This window comes from Amphibalanus amphitrite, unplaced genomic scaffold (genome assembly GCF_019059575.1).
Source record: "Amphibalanus amphitrite isolate SeventyFive unplaced genomic scaffold, NRLGWU_Aamphi_draft 001244F_arrow, whole genome shotgun sequence".
Lineage (NCBI taxonomy): Eukaryota > Metazoa > Arthropoda > Thecostraca > Balanomorpha > Balanidae > Amphibalanus > Amphibalanus amphitrite.
Genome location: NW_024882737.1, coordinates 86156 through 102928, shown reverse-complemented (window position 1 = coordinate 102928; position 16773 = coordinate 86156). Strand labels below are relative to the sequence as shown.

The window sequence follows — 16773 nt, the reverse complement described above, 5'->3', positions numbered from 1 at the left end:
TCGGCTGTTTGGCCGCCCTGCTGACGGCGCAGCTCTACACGGCCGGCCTTCTCAGCCGCGTCACCACGGAGGTCACCGAGCTGCCGTTCAACCAGCTGGACGACGTGTTGGACGCACCCGGCTGGCAGTGGGGCTACGCCAGCGGCACCGCCACAGAGGAGATGCTGTTCACCTCGACCCGACGAGGCGCCAACTTCGCCAGCTGTTCGACGACCCTAAAAAAGAACTCCCGCGTCGGATTGGAATTCTTCTACAAACGAGCAGAAAATGAGCGCATCGCCTTTTTCGCACCAGCGAAGGGCGTGGAAGAGCGCTGCACTTGGAACTCATGTCCCAAGCTGTGCCGACACCCGGAGCGCCTGTACCTCAGCCGGTACTCCGTGCCGTTCCGCCGCGACGACCCGAACGTCCCCACCTGGCGTCTGGCCTTCCTCAGGATGCTGGAGACGGGCATCTGGACCCGCCTACGGCGCCGCCACGAGCCGCCAGCGGGCGTGGCGAGCTTCGAGTGCGAGTTCGAGCCGCGGCCACGGAGCCAGTACGCGCCACTGGAGCTGGCCCAGTGCTCGGCGGCCTTCCGCGTGCTGCTGATCGGCGTGACCGTCTCCTGCTGCCTGTGTCTCGGCGAGGTGGTGGCTGCTCGCCTCTGTAGACAGGTGACATCAGAGGAAGGTGGTCGGCTTCGTGCGCCCTCAGCTCTACAAGACGACCACCTGGATACGTCTCCTGGCCGTCTCCAGTGGGAACCGAAGCCAGAAGAATGCGATGCTTCTTCGTCTGATCCTAAGAACTACCACGACCAGATTACTGTCATGGATTAGCTAATAAGCTTGCCAATGCATGTGAAGGGTTAGTGGGATCTGAGCATAGGCGTAGGAACAGGGGGGCCGGGGGGGCCATGGCCCCCCCACTTTCGGAGGTGGGGGGGCCAGCAATGTTAACTGGCCCCCCCACTTTTTGCTGACTTAAGTGTCTGTCTGTACCTAACCTACCACCCGGTAACTTGACAACTATTCAGCTTGCCCTTTAATGAGGATTCCTTTTTGTTTCTACAGCGTTATTGACCGCAATTTCCTTCACTCAATGAAGGAAACCATATCAGAGACAAGACTGTGAGTCCTGGTGACAGCATTTTGTTGAATACGAGGCGCGGGACAGCGAGCACTAAAAAGGTATAAGCAATACTAAGACAATACTAGCACGGTGCAGGAGAATGCGTATACAAACGACCAACGCTTGACCTTATCTGCTTGGGGTCGGCATAGTTCGTCAAAGACGTACTAGCTGGGGGCCAGGGTGACCGTGCCTCAGCCTCGTTTCAAACAGGCTGGGGGCCAGCAATGTCTGTTTCTGCCCCTCCCCCTTCCACTTTCAGTGCAGTGACGGTCGCAGAGGGGGATCAGGGCCATGCCCTTCCCCCCTCCAAAGGCTAATCAGGGGGCCATCATATCATTTGGCCCCCCCAAACAACCATTGGGCCCCCATGGGCGTATGGGGCTCTGGCCCTTATTCGATTGTCACGAGACTCAAGAATCCCACGCTAGCTATTAACAGCTCCCAAACCAGTCTTTGAGGGTCCTACACTGATCTCGGAGGGCCCTTCAGTGGCGGTCAAGCGCCCACATTGACCGCTGAGAACCCACATTGACCTCATTTGAGGGCCCCTAAACCGGCCTCAAGGGCCCAGCCGGCGTCTGAGGGCCTCACACCGGCCTCTGGTGGCCTCATTTCTGTCTCTGGGGTGCCTTTAGGTGCCTTTGAGGGCCCGCACTGAATTCTGAAGACCCGATGCCGGCCTCTAAGGGTCCGCATCGGCCTCTGAGGGTCCACCTTGGCCTGAGGGGTCCAACGCCGGCCCATGCCGGTCTTTTAGGGCCCCACACTGACCTCTAAGGGCCCATGCTGACCTGTAAGGACCCACATTAGCCTATGAGGCCTTGCACGGGATTCTGAAGACCTGATGCCGGCCTCTGAGGCCCATCTTGGTTTTTGAGGGCCTTCTGCTGGTCTCTGGGTTCCAACACTGGCCCATGCCGGTATTTTAGGGTCCCACATTGACCTCTAAGGGCCCCGCACTGGATTCCGGAGATCCGATGCCGGTCTCCAACGGTCCGCATCGGCCTCTGAGGGCCCACCTTGGCCTATGAGGGCCCTCCGCTGGTCTCTAGGTTCCAAGTCCCTCCCATGCCGGTCTGTTACGGCCCCACACTGACCTCTAAGGGCCCATGCTGGCCTGTAAGGACACGCATTAGTCTCTGAGGGCCTTGCACTGGATTCTGAAGACCCGATGCTGGCCTCTGAGGCCCATCTTGGTTTTTGAGGGTCTTCTGCTGGCCTCTGGGGTCCAACACCGGCCCATGCCGGCATTTTAGGGTCCCACACTGACCTCTGAGGGCCCATACTGGCCTGTAAGGACCCACATTAGCCTCTGATGGCCCAAGTCGGCATCTTAAGGTCTCATCCTGCCCTTTGCAGGCCCTGTACTGGTCTCTGAGGGCCTTAACCCTCGCCAGCCGGGGGGGGGGGGGGTGCCGCCCCTCCATAGTTTTTTTTTTCGCGATAGCTCCGAACACGCCGGCGATAGAGAGCTGAAGCTTGGCATATCTGACCTTTGAATCAAACGGGATCTTTTGACACCAACCGCATTTTCGGGTCAGATCAGGTCACTGACCCATGTGGTCATAAGTGAACCTCTGCACGGTCTTCAGATGTCGCAACTTCGCAACGCCCTCACTGCCAGAGGAGATTTCACAGGGAAATGAACCTTGGAGGACCTAGTATCCAATAGGAGTCTTTCAACTTGTATAATGTATATCTCGGATTTTTCCTAAAGTTCATATGAGGTCAGGTCATTTTCGTGACCTCACCATTAGGTATAAGTCAATGGGGATAAACTGAAAACTTTTTCTGGCGCCGGGAATGATCGATCTCCAACTATCTCAAGCACACCGAATCGTGATTTCATGCACTCCTTGCAAGGTTCGATGCGTCACTTTTGCAATGTTGACCTTGCGCGACGTCATTTATGAAGTTATAAGGGTCTTATTAGTTTTTCGTCAATAACTAGGTACCGATCAAATTGAGCTAGCGAGTCGGGAAAGCCACCTATGGACTCAAGAAGACCTGCCGAATCGAATGATATGCGACATGACCTCCTTCGACCAATTTCGTGACCTGGGGACGCCGACCTGACCGTGACCCGAGGTCAACACCCTAAGTTTACCTCACCCAAACAAAAAGTATATCATTCGACGCGCCTGAGAGAGGCGAACACGATGCTGGCAAAATCGCGGCTCTGCGGCCATTTTTTGCGAAGTTATTCACCAAAAACGGAACCGTGCCTTGAGGCACTTGACCTGACCTCAGAGGTCACCGGTTTTTGTTTGTTTTGTTGGGTTAGGCCCTTTCGGTCCAATGAGACCATTTCAGAGCCGGAAGGATGATAGGATATAGGGGGAGACATTGGTCTGGGCAGGCACCCTAGTGAGTCGCCGGGGCTGGGCCCGTCCAGAGGACAGGCCACCCAGCCCCAAGGCACTCACTGCACCCGGCTACGGGGTGCGCTCCCTCGGGAGCAGCGGTGCCGCTCCAAGGGAGCAGCCCGCATGAGATAAAGTTGCCTGTCCAGCCCGGAGGGGGTTGCGGTGTGGAGGAGAAGGATTTCAGTATCCTGAGGATAGAAGCACGGAACGGTGTCAGAGGTCACCGGTTGACCTAGGACCATAAAATCGGGTATCGATCTCTGCGTCCCGTAACGGCGCACACGCTCGTTTTACCGCCCGACGCGCTAGCTCCACCTGGGGCGAAACGGCGAGGGGGTCGTACCCGCCGGCCCGCCCCTTCGGCCAGCGCGTATGTAGAAAACCTATAGGACCGGGCCGTGGAGGGTTAAACTGGCCTCTGAAGGCCCAGACCGTCTAAAAATCCCACACCGGCCTCTGATAAGTGATAGTCAATCAGCCCAGTTGCAGTGGTCGCTGATATAAAACCTCTTAAAAACGTTATAGGCCTGGCTGAGCCTAGCTGGGCCGTTCATGCTGATTTTTATAGGTATATTGAAAAGACTCGCTTTGCACGTTTCACGCTTGCTCGTAATGAAAAAGTTGCTGGATGCCTCTGGAATTTGCATGGGTGCCAACGGCTGCGGAGGTCAGGGGAACGCGTCCATCAGTTTGAGCTTATGGACGGGAGACTCCCTGAAATTTCAACCAATTTTTTTTTCTTTTTTTGTCTCGATTTTTTTTTTACCTCTGAGCATGTTTGCGAAAACAAAGTGGCCGAAATCCGAGGAGAAATCGGATTTTGGGGGTAGGTTAGGTTTTGGACCTCTGGGACCCTGGCCCCCCCCACTTTCGAAAACGTTCCTACGCCTATGGATCTGAGGAATGAAATACCACGAAGAGCATTTGCCTCGGAGAGAGAAGAGAGAACACCAACCACAATAGCAGATGCTTGTTACATTGCACAACAAAAATCGCCACGCACGCAAACCCCATCTTGAGATTAATTTAACGCTCATATAAGTACATAGACCCAAAGAAAGTCGCGTTATTTGTTTGCAATTCTTTTCATTCATTAACTTCGTGTGAATATCATTGAGTTATTTATACATGTTTACGGTGATAATGACTAATGCCTAACGCTACAAATCAGATTTTGCAAAGTTCACTTTATGGCATTAGGTAAAATATACATAGGTGCGCCACAGCACATTCTGAGCGAAGCCTTATCGTAACAATTTATAACCAAGGTCAACCTAGGCACTCCAAAGGTCAAAACATTTGCAGGAAGTTGTAGCGAGCATTCTGACACGTGACTTTGATCTCATCGGACGCTACTTGTGGCGGAATTCCGAGCCGCAGCCTAGAGCTCGTGAGTGTCCGTCACAGGAGATGAAACGGAAATTGCGCCCCGGCATTATGACCTGCGGTGCTGGACTTCCAGCTGGCAAGGAAGGAGTGATCCCATCCAAACTCCGTCGGCGTGTGATTCTGATAAACAGAGACTTACGCTCTCACTTTTGTGTTCTTCTGCTCAACCACTAGCGAACCTTTAAATGTTTTTTATGTAAGCTACAGCTTTCCCATACATGCAACATTGCACGTTTAAATCGAGAAAGCCAGGCATTAAAATGGCACGTGCATTATCCTGCACTTTTGAAACATACAAGAAGTCAATGCTGATTGGTTTCCGAGACATGCAGGAAAATATGTTTTCCTGCACCTTTCGACGTTTTCCTGCACCCCTCGGCGTTTTCCTGCACCTCTCAACTATATGACGTCATTATGAATGACGTCACATCATAAAGTTGAAGAGCATCACTTTGCTCCTTATAACTTCATTTTATCTATCGTCCATTTTATTTGATTGGCTTATGATATACCTACCTACATTGTGTTTGATGCAAGGATTTTATTATTTGTCATGAATAAAGTGAAACATCACCATATAAAACTTTGACGCTATTTCGCAACAAACCATAACCAGGAAAGACTCAACAAGGTTGAAATTGGGGGCGTTTTGGTTCCTCCAAAACATTTGCAACGCTCCCTATAATGGTACGCATGTATGGGAAATAGCTTCCTGCCCTGAGCTGGGAAAATTTAATAGTGTCACCTCGTATTTTAATCGAAAGTACCTCGGGCCTACCGGCCCTCGGTACTTTCAATTAAAAAACTCGGTGACACAATTAAATTTTCCCAGCCCCGGGCAGGAATGTATTATCTTAACATCATGTTCTTTGTCGCTTGATCGTGCGATCGTGCATCGAAACATGTATAGTTCGTTTTTTCTAAGTTCGACCCTCACTGTAAACATCTTTTTGAACATAGCACGAGAATTGCTAGCTGAATTACTAAGAAAACTGGTTAGCGCACATTGTACTGTAGACATGAATAATATTTTCCAAATAAGTTTTAAAAACCGATGATATACCGTTCTGTTAAACGCCGTACGATCTATTGATCAGTTCAGTTATAATTTCTGACAAGAGGTCTATCCCTGTGGGGTTGTAGGTATATAAAGGCAACTACGAGCTAAGAGTCTGGGAAATAAGAGCCAGGAAGAAATAATTTTGAGTAAAATTAGTCGTCTGTGAAATCAATGTGCGCCAGCCAGTTTTCTAAGTAATTCAGCTAGCAATTCTCGTGCTGTGTTCAAAGAGACGATTACAGTGAGGGTCGAACTTAAGAAAAACGAACTATACCAATTTGAATACGTTAAATATATATATATTTTTTTTGAATTGATGAAGAGCTGCACAGATTCAGTAAAAATAGTGGCTTCCAGAAACACGTAAACGATAAAAAATGCAGGATATTTTTGCTTTTCCATATCATTAATAGATCGAATAAATAAAGTGCAGTTTACCAACATTGAGAAACCATAATGGTATGTCAATCGATAGGGGTTACAGATTTTATATTTTATATTTGTGATATTCCGACGACCTAGGCCAGGCTGAAGACATCCCGCCGTCAGGTTCCAATCGCCAGGTCTCCCCTTTCACCTTGCCTGTGTCCTTTTCCTACATCACTAGTATCCGTTCGCTACCTCCTTCGCCACCATGGCGACCGCTCGCTACCTTTCCGTTGCCCGTGTCTGCTCCCGCTCGCTAGCTTCCCGTTGCCCGTGTCTGCTCCCGCTCGCGATCTTTCCGTTGCCCGTGTCTGCTCCCGCTGGCGATCTTTCCGTTACCCGTGTCTGCTCGCTGTCTTCTCGCCTCGTCGCCGCTGTCTTCTCGCAGCCTCATCCCACTGCACCGTCTGCCCGCCAGCTGGCAGCCGACACACCCTCTCTCAGAGCCGACCATGCGGATATGGCCCTGTACGCCTCCGATATAGGCTCGGAAGGAAGACGACATCGACGACGACAGGAACAATCATCGCTGCTCCTCCTGTGACCTTCAGCGGCGTGCCACCCCTGACCCAGATGTAACCCCCCCTCCCCAGTCCTGTGACGATTTCATCGATCTGCCGCCCGCCGTGCCGGCCGGCTGCGCAAGCTGTGTATTTATTTCTGCAGGAGGACAGATTGCCGGCCGATACAGGGTGATACGGACACCACTGGGACGCCCATTGACACCGTTCGCTGTCCGAGTTGGGTATGTAGGGATTAGGGTGTGTCGCTAATTACATATCATGGTGCTCCTATGGTTAGCTCCTTCGTTTCAGACCAACAAAAAACCAGCTGTACAAGAAAAAAACTTTCGAGAAATTAAATCTGGTCCTGCCGAGTCATGTTAAAATTTGGATCAAATAATTTTTCAGCGTTGCAGTCTGTCCGTACACAGCCTGTTTCTTGCTTCTTTTCCGAGACATAAATGCCTTCGCTGACCATCTTTCTAGGCATTTTTGCTGACGCATCAGCACAATACGAGCTTTGTGTCGTAGCTATTCATTTTATCCCCTTTAAGTTTCATCTTTCATGCCTTTAAAGTTGACTTAAAAATTTACTAAAAACCAGTAACTGAAGCAAAATCAATATCTATGTTTTGTATTCACACCTCCTTGATGCCAAATAGAATAAGCATGCCACAGCTCCTTGCAATACACTCGTGGCCAGTCAATGCCAGGTCTGCCGGACCAAGCAGAGGTCACCGAGGTCACCCGCAGGGGTCACAGCAGACGGAGGGCGGCCAGCAGCCCGGCGATCACTACCAGCAGCGCGCCGCTGGCCTTCTCCGCGGAGGACACCATCACCGGGCCGAAGTCATCGTACGCAGCGCCGGAGCCAAGCAGCGCCATCAGCAGAGTCGCCATCAGCAGAGCACGCACGTCCAGCATGGTGAGTCGGGGTACAGCCTGCGGCAAACGGGCCACAGAGTGTGAGGGAAACGAGAGGGTGAAGGGAAACCAGAGAGCGAGGGGAAACGAGATGGTGAGACGGAAACGAGAGAGCAACAGGCGGGTGGCTGGAGGTTGTATAACGTGGAAAAAGGATTGGGGAAATGCGAAAGTATAAGTGCTCAAAGCATTAGCAATAACTTACCTCGCTCAATTTAAAAAGCAGACTCCTCTCGGTGTCTCAGCTCACTCTGAACTGCGACATCCACACGCCACAAGTCATCTGGAAAAGCCAGATGTCCTGGCGTCTGATGAATTGTATACATTATTCGATACAAATCCGTTTTTAATACATTTGCCAGACCATACAAAACCAGGAATAGCATAAACACTGGGAATGCACGCCAGCACGACAGACGTAAAAGGAAGGGTAGGGTATATAGCAGCAACTGTTCAAAAACACTTTTGCTTCAAGGCAGGATTCAGTTAAATTGTTTGTACTGAGTTAGAGCCAACAGCCCTTCTCACACGGAACATTGTGCATCTATTATAGAATAATTATTTGGAACAAAAGAGCACAAGCCGATCAACATAGGTGCCAAATGTTTCGTCGTGAAAACTAGGGCTAATGATAAGGATTCGTGATCAATTTTTTAGCTGAACCATGATTACGAGTATACTCCGATTAAACCCAGAAATATCGTCAGCCGTCGGGAATCGATTTAGTTTTGATTTTCTATATATAAAGACGCCGCTGACGGGGCTCGGCGCACAGATCACTTTTACGAGAACATGTAAAAACTTCCTTTCCGAAAACGGACACCGATTTTTCTCAAATCAACCAGTCATGCATACAGACTGGAAAGTCTTCGCACATCCAGGCGTCAACAACATAAGACAACACGGCGTAATCACCTTGGAGGTTTCAAAACAATCTGCGTAAAACTGAGATCTCGGCGATCCACATTCACATCTAAAAGCACATCCACATACCCGCACCATACATCAGCCGCGTGTCTTCTGTGTATCGTATTTAGGAAACAAACATTGCCAGCGGCTCACCGCGGAGTGCTCCAGCTGCCGACCGACCCGACCGGCGAGCGACCGCTCTCCGTCGGCCATTAGGCGATTGTACTCACGGGGCGCAGCGTGCAGATGACGAGTTGATCGGAGGAGAGCGAGATTGGCGTCGTCTCCAATCGGCACCCCATCCGTCGGCCGACCGGCTCGTCCATCAAACAAACGGCCCTCGCAGGCCCGCCGGCCGCCGTCTGTGCCGGAGTATCGAATACCGACGCAGCACCGGAGCAGACACCGTTACCGGTGCCGACACCGATACTGACACCGATACCGATACTGACACCGATACCGATACTGACACCGATACCGATACTGACACCGATACCAATACTGACACCGATACTGACACCGATACTGAAACCGATACTGATACCGATACTGACACCGATACCGATACTGACACCGATACTGATACCGATACCGATTCCTATACTGATACCGACTCCGATAACGATACCAACATTTACATCGATACAGATACAGATACAGATACAGATACAGATATTTATTCGGCACCCCCACTGCGTAGATCATGGCCACGTCATACATGTCATACACATAAATGAATAAAGACACACCAGTAAAACACTTGATACATGTGATAAAAGCAGTAATAAAAGCGACAAATAAAGGTACTCCAGTGCAGCGGGATAAAAACAACGATTTGAAATGCTACGAAGAAATACGCTGGTTCCACACTGCAGTCGCTCTATAGAGAAAACTCCTCTTCGCTAATTCGGTCCGAACTCTCGGCAACTGCAACTGTCCCGATATCAACACCGATATCGATACCGATACAGATACCAATACTGATACCGGGAACGAAACCGACACTGATACAAACACAGACACCAATACCGACACCGAAACCGAATCCGATACTGACACCGACATTGACATCCGCGCGGGCACTAACATAACCACTGAATGAAAAGCCATACAGACACTAACAAAACCCACTGATACCGACAATGATACCATTAACGCCGTTTTCGCGACGGGCTTTCCGGCGAGTGCACCTAATTTGACCAAATCTGCACCTACTGTCTTTTACAGCAAATAGATATCTTTATTTTATGAATTTATTTCATTGTTTTAATCGATGATACTCTCTGATAATATGACAAAGCAGGGATATAAGCAATAAGTGCAGCACTAGCTGATAGCTACTAAGAGACACACTGAACCTAATCTGACCAAATCTGCACCTAATATGCACCAAATGTGCACCAGATGTGTACCAGATGGCCGTCGTGAAAACAGCTATTATAACACTGACATCGACACCAGTCTGCGGACGCTGAAGACGCAGGTCACACATGGTTGTGCTGTTGTGTGGGTATTCATTCACACATTTACTGTAGAGCATCACTGCGCTAAGTCGCTACAATAGTTATTGGCGGCTTACTAGTAGTGGCTTATCTGGATGCACAGTAGGGAAAATGTCGGATCCCGAGCAACAGGCAACGTTTGGAGCGTGAAAAATGCTGCCGAGAGGAATAAAAGATGCACCAGTGGTTGCCGATTTCCATGTCATGATTTACCGAGAGAATCTATCGGTTGTTGGCGGTTAAGGTTATTGGTTGTCTCGTAAAACAGAGGATACCCTGCCGATTTTATGGTCATGGAATACGTTATCATGCAGCGGAGACACAGCTTGGGGTTTATTGGTTTCCACTCAATGATTTCTGAAGTGGAAATCATTCGTCAAGCGGGAAAATCACTGGAAGAGGATGAACCTTTCAAAGCTATCTGCTATACCTTCCCTTTCAGTCCAGTCCCATCCCACTGTACACCACAAATTCATCAGAGCAGGGCCATCATCCGTCGCTAATGCTGCCACTCAGTTTCAGCCGACTCCGACCCCGCACCTGACCAGAAGTTAAGACATCTCCAGTCAGACGCCAGCGAAACGGGCTAAAGCCGCCGGGCTGCCCCGCAGCTGCACCTGCTGCTCGGAGCAGAGCTGCGCCAGCTCGCCGCCTGCCTTCCCCGATCTGCAGAGCTGCCTACACAGCCGGCAGCGTGGTCTGGACAATCTGGAACAGACGCGTGAACCGCGTGCAGAATTAGCTGTTTGTTCTTGACGCGGCCCGATTTTAAATGGTCATAATCCGAACCACGAGAGCGAGCAAGAGAGAACGCTGATTCAGAAACTAGAAGAGAGCAAGTTGTTGCTTAACATTGCATTGTCGCCATATTCTGGCAAAACTCTGATACTGACAGGCACATTGCGCAGGAAGTGGCTGTTTGCGCGGCTGGATGGGCTGTCCCAGTGAGTGTCCCAGTGTCCCACCGGGATATGCCTGCCCCACGGGACACGGGCATCACGGGACTCAGCCGCAGCCATGCACCAGCCGGCGGGTCGGTTCACTGAATAACTACGTCTTGTCTTTTCGTTCTCATCCGATATGCGGCCATGAAATGGTCTAAGTAAACCTTAAGAGGAACTAGAGAACTCAAAAATAAATGACAAGTAAGTCTTTAACAGCCTATGACTTTCCTTTTCGTAATCCTCTCTTCATATATTGCACTAACTATTGATTCAGGTTGGTAAATCTTGGACCATTTCGCATGTAGGTGCCTCTAAATCTGGCTTTGACCAGCTTTAAACTGGGTTTGCTGACTGCAATCGGGATCCTACTTTTTAACCTTCGCCCCAGTTGGGGGGGGGGGGGCATATGTTACCACCCTGTCGCGTTTTTTTACGTGTGAATAAAAACCGCGCCGCTTGGAGTAGCTTTCTATACATCAATTTTGGACAATGTGTGAAATTTTTGACCCTAGGTCATGTCAGGTCAGGTCACCAGGTCAAGTTAACTGACCAAGCCTAAAAAGTTTGCAATCATTTCCAGCCTGCAGTGTTTGTCAGAGAGGTTTCAAACTTGGTGGATTGCATGATGTTATGGACGCCTATAACTTGTATATCTCGGATTTTTTTTTATATCCGTGACCTAAGGTCAGGCCAGTGGCGTGACCTTACCATTATAAGTCAATGGAGAAAAATGAAAATGCCTCTAGATCCGTGTGTACGCATAGGAACAGCCGAAATATTTCAGAATCGCGATGATTTGGACCACCCGTGACGAACAAGGTGTCTTTTTGCTGATAGCCTCTAGAAAGGTCATCCGAGGTCATTTGAGGCTACAAACAGCTTTTGCCAATAACTCTCGATCGGAAAGAGATAGAACGCTGGGGATGGCCTCATTGTGTTTGTTTTGTTGAGACGCATCGACTGATATGCAACATGATCTTTTCCGGTCAGGTCATGACCTTGGCCTGAGGTAAAATTTTCCAGTTGACCTTTCAAGGTCAAATTATAGTTCATTCGATGCGTCTCGGCGAGAGGAACACGATTCTGGCAATAGAAATGTCGTGGCTTTTGTTTAGTCAAAAGTTATTGTCGCAAAACACTTTTCGTAAAAACAGCTGTTTTGGAGCTTTTGCCCTCTGGAGGCTAAACCATTGACCTGAGGTCAATTTTGATGATGACCTTATCATAAGAAGAGTTCAAAAGCTATCAATTGCTTTTCCATGCGTTTTTTGGCTATCATAGTTCCTGGGATAACGGCATGTTTTCTGAAAAATATATTGAAATTTGGCAAATTTTGACCTTTGATAACCTCTGGTGACCCCAATATTGCTCTAAGATGAAAAATGACTGAAATGCTTGCGAACGTACGCATTGAGCGCTATCGACTGCTTTTTACCGTGTCTTTCTAGCCCTCTTAGTTTTTGAGTTAGAGGTGGGTGGTAACATATGCCCCCCCCCCCCCTCCCCACTATGGCGAAGTTGGCTGAGACCGCCACTGGGGCGCGGCCAATTATGACTATAGTTACATTGGTATTGACCAGACACTTCCCGACAATTTTCAAATCAATTCTCACTAGTGATCCACTAATTCGGCAAATTTCTTTCAACCTCACCAAATAACAGGTCACATTGTCAGTAATAAAGTTCTGCACAATATGTAGATCAGCTGGCATCTCGGAGTTGCCGAAACAGTATTGGCGCGCTTCCAATGTTTGGACTCGTGTTTGTCTTCGCCAAACGAGGCTGTAATTGGACGGGCAGCCGGGCCGGTCGGAACTGGCAGCGACCGTCTCCGCGGGGTTCTCCGAGTGCCGCCGCATAAATCGACCTCGGGTCCCCACGGAATTCGACAAAAAAATGGACGGTTAAATCATGTTCTGACCGATTGATGAGTTCTGAAGAGGGGATGTGAAGAGTGCCATCGATGAGAAGCGCAGTTGTGTTACAGCATTCCCAGGAGATTTCAGGAATCCTTAAGCCTCTCTCGCTGCTTTCCTTGACGCTCGTTTTGCCAACCTCTCTCTCTCTCTCTCTCTCTCTCTCTCTCTCTCTCTCTCTCTCTCTCTCTCTCTCTCTCTCTCTCTCTCTCTCTCTCTCTCTCTCTCTCTCTCTCTCTCTCCCTCTCTCTCTCTCTCTCTCTCTCTCTCTCTCTCCCTCTCTTTCTCCTTCTCTCTGATCTATCCCTCCCACGGCAACAGCGGCAGGTGTGCAGTGCCGTATATTGTTCCGGTACCCCTTTCCGTTAATCATTTGTCAATAAAGCCTTACTGGCAGATATGTATTTGTGAATGGCATGGCAGCGTGTCCACTGTCCAGCCAGTGCGGTCAGGAAAAGGACAAAGTGGCCACTCGCGGAACATAACATTTATCCGTCACCGGGAGGGGGGTGGGTGATCGGCTAGTTTTTTTACGTCCACGAGGTGCCGCGCAGTTGGCATTACTTATGCTTCATCCATCTGATTCTTGCGTGAAATTTTTAAGCTCAATTTAAGGCAAACTCACCAGTTCCATTTCCCGTCCCACTGTGTTTCCACCGGTCGGCCCACTGCACCATGACGACGGATCGGTGTAGCATAGGTATACTGGAAGGTCAGGCACGCGGATTCATGACCTTACCACTATAAAACAATTCGGAAAAGTACAGATACCTACCTCTTGCTTTGAACAAGCATGTGAAACCCAGAGAGCATTTTCAGACTATGACATTTACCCATATAGGTAACATACCTAGTTGTGTGGCGGCGGGAGAGAGTAGGTACACCGACCTCTGGAGACCCCCCACAGGTTCCGAGCTTTCAAAATTGGCATCTGAGGGCCGCGCGCGACTCCTGCGGGGCTTCGCAGCGGCTCTATTAGGGCTCACTCAACCTGCCTAGTCTTACTGCTAAAAAGACTGGCCCTGAGCCCTAAGGACTTCATCAGTCTCTGCCAGCCCCAGGACCCACACCGGCTCATGGGGTCCCGACGTCGAAATATGAGGGAATCTGCGCGGGACCATCAGGACGCAAAGTAATCTCGATCAGGACCAACGTAAGGCTGTGCCGGAGACTGCGTGAGCCCTCTGATCTTCAGAAACCCACCCATGTATGTTTTCACGTAGAGGCCAGTTTAGGGCCCTCAGAGACCAGTACAGGGCCTGCAAACTACAAAGGCCAGTAGTTTGAGACAATCAGTGACCGAGTTGGGCTCTCAGAGGCTAATGTGGGTTATTACAGGCCAACATGGGCCCTCAGAGGTCAGCGTGGGGCCCTAAAAGACCGGCATGAGCCGTCGTTGGACCCCAGAGGCCAGCAGAGGGCCCTCAAAGGCCAAGATGGGCCCTCCTCAAATGCCAATGCAGGCCCTTAGAGGCCGGCATCGGGTCTTCAGCAGCCAGTGCGGGGCCCTCATTGGCACCACTGATGTTAGTTGTCGGACTTTCGTCCCCGTCTTGAGTTGAGATGTTAGTTTCACAACGTTTCGGCCAGTTACTTCTCCGGCCGTCGTCAGGTGTTCTTTGGCCCTTAGAAGGACCTGGATGTTGGTGGCGTTGCGCCGTACGCGTCATACCGTTCGAAAGCTCCTGTAGTCAGCGGGAATCGAACTCGGGTTTCCCCGGTGATAGTCCACGGTTCTAACCACTCCACTATCGAGGCAGACATCGTTATGGAGCTGGAAACTTGGTGTCATTTATCCCCCAGATGTTTTTGTGATTTCCTTAGTAGTGGGAGCCATATTGGGCTGATGTCAACGCTTGGCTTGCTGATGGGGTTGCTAGCCAGCGCCATGTGTGCGGCTTCCTTGATTTTTCTGATTTTCCAGTGTGGCTCCTTGTCGATGATGGTGGTATCATCCCAAGCAGGTCTGTGATCTCCTTCAGACCATGCATGCTCCGCCACACCGGATTTCAGTGTTTCGCCTCGGATGGTGGCCTTCCTGTGTTCTTCGAGCCTGACCGCCAGTGGGCGGCCAGTCTCGCCCTTGTATGACCTGCCGCAGCTGCACGGGATGTCGTATATGCAGTTCTTTGTTTGCTCCTTGGTGGTTGGCGGTCTGACCTTTGTGAGTGACCTGCGGAGGGTGGTGGTACTTCTGAACACCGTCCTGATGTTGTATGCTCCGCAGATTCGCCTTAGCTTCTCTGACAGTCCTCTGTTGTATGGGAGGGATACTGTCGCGATTGGCTTATCCCTTGGTTGTTGTTGGGATGCTTCCTTGGGTTTGTGTTTCATGAAGCTCGTTGGGTATCCGTTTCTCCTGAAGGTGCTGGTAAGGCGTGACATTTCCATCTTTCTGGCTGCTTCGTCTCCACAGATGTTGGTGGCTCGGGTCTGCAGGCATCTTACGATACCTTTCTTGACTGTGTCTGGGTGGTGTGACTTGAAGTTGAGGTAGCGGTCGGTCGCTGTTGGTTTGCGGTAGACCGATGTTCTGAATGCTTCCTCAGATTTCTCCACTTGGACGTCAAGGAATGGTAGTTTGTTGTCGACTTCTGTTTCCATTGTGAATTGGATGGAGGGTCGGAGGCTGTTGAGGTGGTCTAGGAACGGTGTTATGTCCTCGCGATGGTCCCACAGGACGAATGTGTCGTCGACATATCGCAGCCACAGGGATGGTTTCAGTGGTGCTGTTTGTAAGGCCAGTTCCTCGAAGTGTTCCATGTAGATGTTGGCGATCACCGGTGACAGGGGTGAACCCATGGCCATTCCTTCAGTTTGTTGGTAGTAGTCATCGCCCAGTTGGAAGGCGGTGGTGGTGACACAGAATGTCAGGAGTTCCATGATGTCATCAGTCGGGATTGTCGTTCTTTCGGGCAGTGTATCGTCGCTCTCCAGTCTTGTCCTCACTATGCTCAGAGCTTCGGTAGTGGGCACATTGGTGAACAGACTCACCACATCGAAGCTTACCATTTGCATGTTCGGCGAAGGTCGCATGGCCTGAACCAGTGAGACGAAGTGGGCTGAGTTCTTGACATATGTAGGTGTTTTGCCACTCAGTGGGTTGATGATCTTGACGAGGAACTGGCTCAGAGGATGGCAGGCTGAGCCACGGCAGCTTACTATTGGTCTTAGCGGTACATTGGTCTTGTGTACCTTTGGCAGCCCGTACATGTGTGGAAGTTTGCTGTGATGTTGGCTCAGCTTTCTGTACTGGGCGTCCGTGAGTTGTTCCTTGTCCTTGTTCTTCTTAAGGAGCTTTGTTAGTTTGCGTTCGCAGGCCGGGGTTGGGTCTTTCTTCAGTTTGGTGTACGATCCATCTGTCAGAAGGGCCCTCATTGGCACCTTAAGGTTCGTCTTGGGACACCACAGACAGAAATAAGGCCACCAGAGACCGGTGTGAGACCCTCAGACGCCGGTTGGGACCCCTGAGGCCGGTTATGGGCCCTCATAGGCCAGATGTGGGGTCTCAGAGGTTGATGTAGGCTCTTAGCGGTCAACGTGGGCACTTGACCGCCACTGAAGTTCCCTCAGAGGTCAGTGTAGGGCGCTCAAAGACCGGTGTGGGAGCTATATTAATAGCTGGGCGTGGGTTTTTTGAGCCTCGTGACGATCGAATAATTGCCAGGGCCCCATACACCTATATGGGGGCCCATTGGTTGTTTGAGGGGGGGGGGCA

The 16773-nt window shown here is 50.4% G+C and overlaps 1 protein-coding gene and 1 long non-coding RNA gene across 2 annotated transcripts; both read right to left on the bottom strand.

Moving 5' to 3' along the window:
* Window positions 1-7478: 7478 nt before the first annotated feature.
* On the bottom strand, window positions 7479-8942 carry LOC122371442. The gene is made up of 3 exons (XR_006254734.1): window positions 8924-8942; window positions 7990-8067; window positions 7479-7802 (listed from the first exon to the last, which is right to left on the bottom strand). It is a non-coding gene; the product is annotated as an uncharacterized LOC122371442 (long non-coding RNA).
* Window positions 8943-10761: 1819 nt separating this feature from the next.
* On the bottom strand, window positions 10762-16433 carry LOC122371439. The gene is made up of 3 exons (XM_043347778.1): window positions 15509-16433; window positions 11161-11170; window positions 10762-10903 (listed from the first exon to the last, which is right to left on the bottom strand). The coding sequence occupies exons 1-3, from the start codon at window positions 16431-16433 to the stop codon at window positions 10762-10764; spliced, it is 1077 nt and encodes a 358-aa protein (XP_043203713.1).
* Window positions 16434-16773: the final 340 nt, after the last annotated feature.

Coding starts and splice junctions, on each gene's coding strand:
- LOC122371439 (XM_043347778.1), bottom strand. CDS start 16,433: ATGAGGGCCCTTCTGACAGATGGATCGTACACCAAACTGAAGAAAGAC.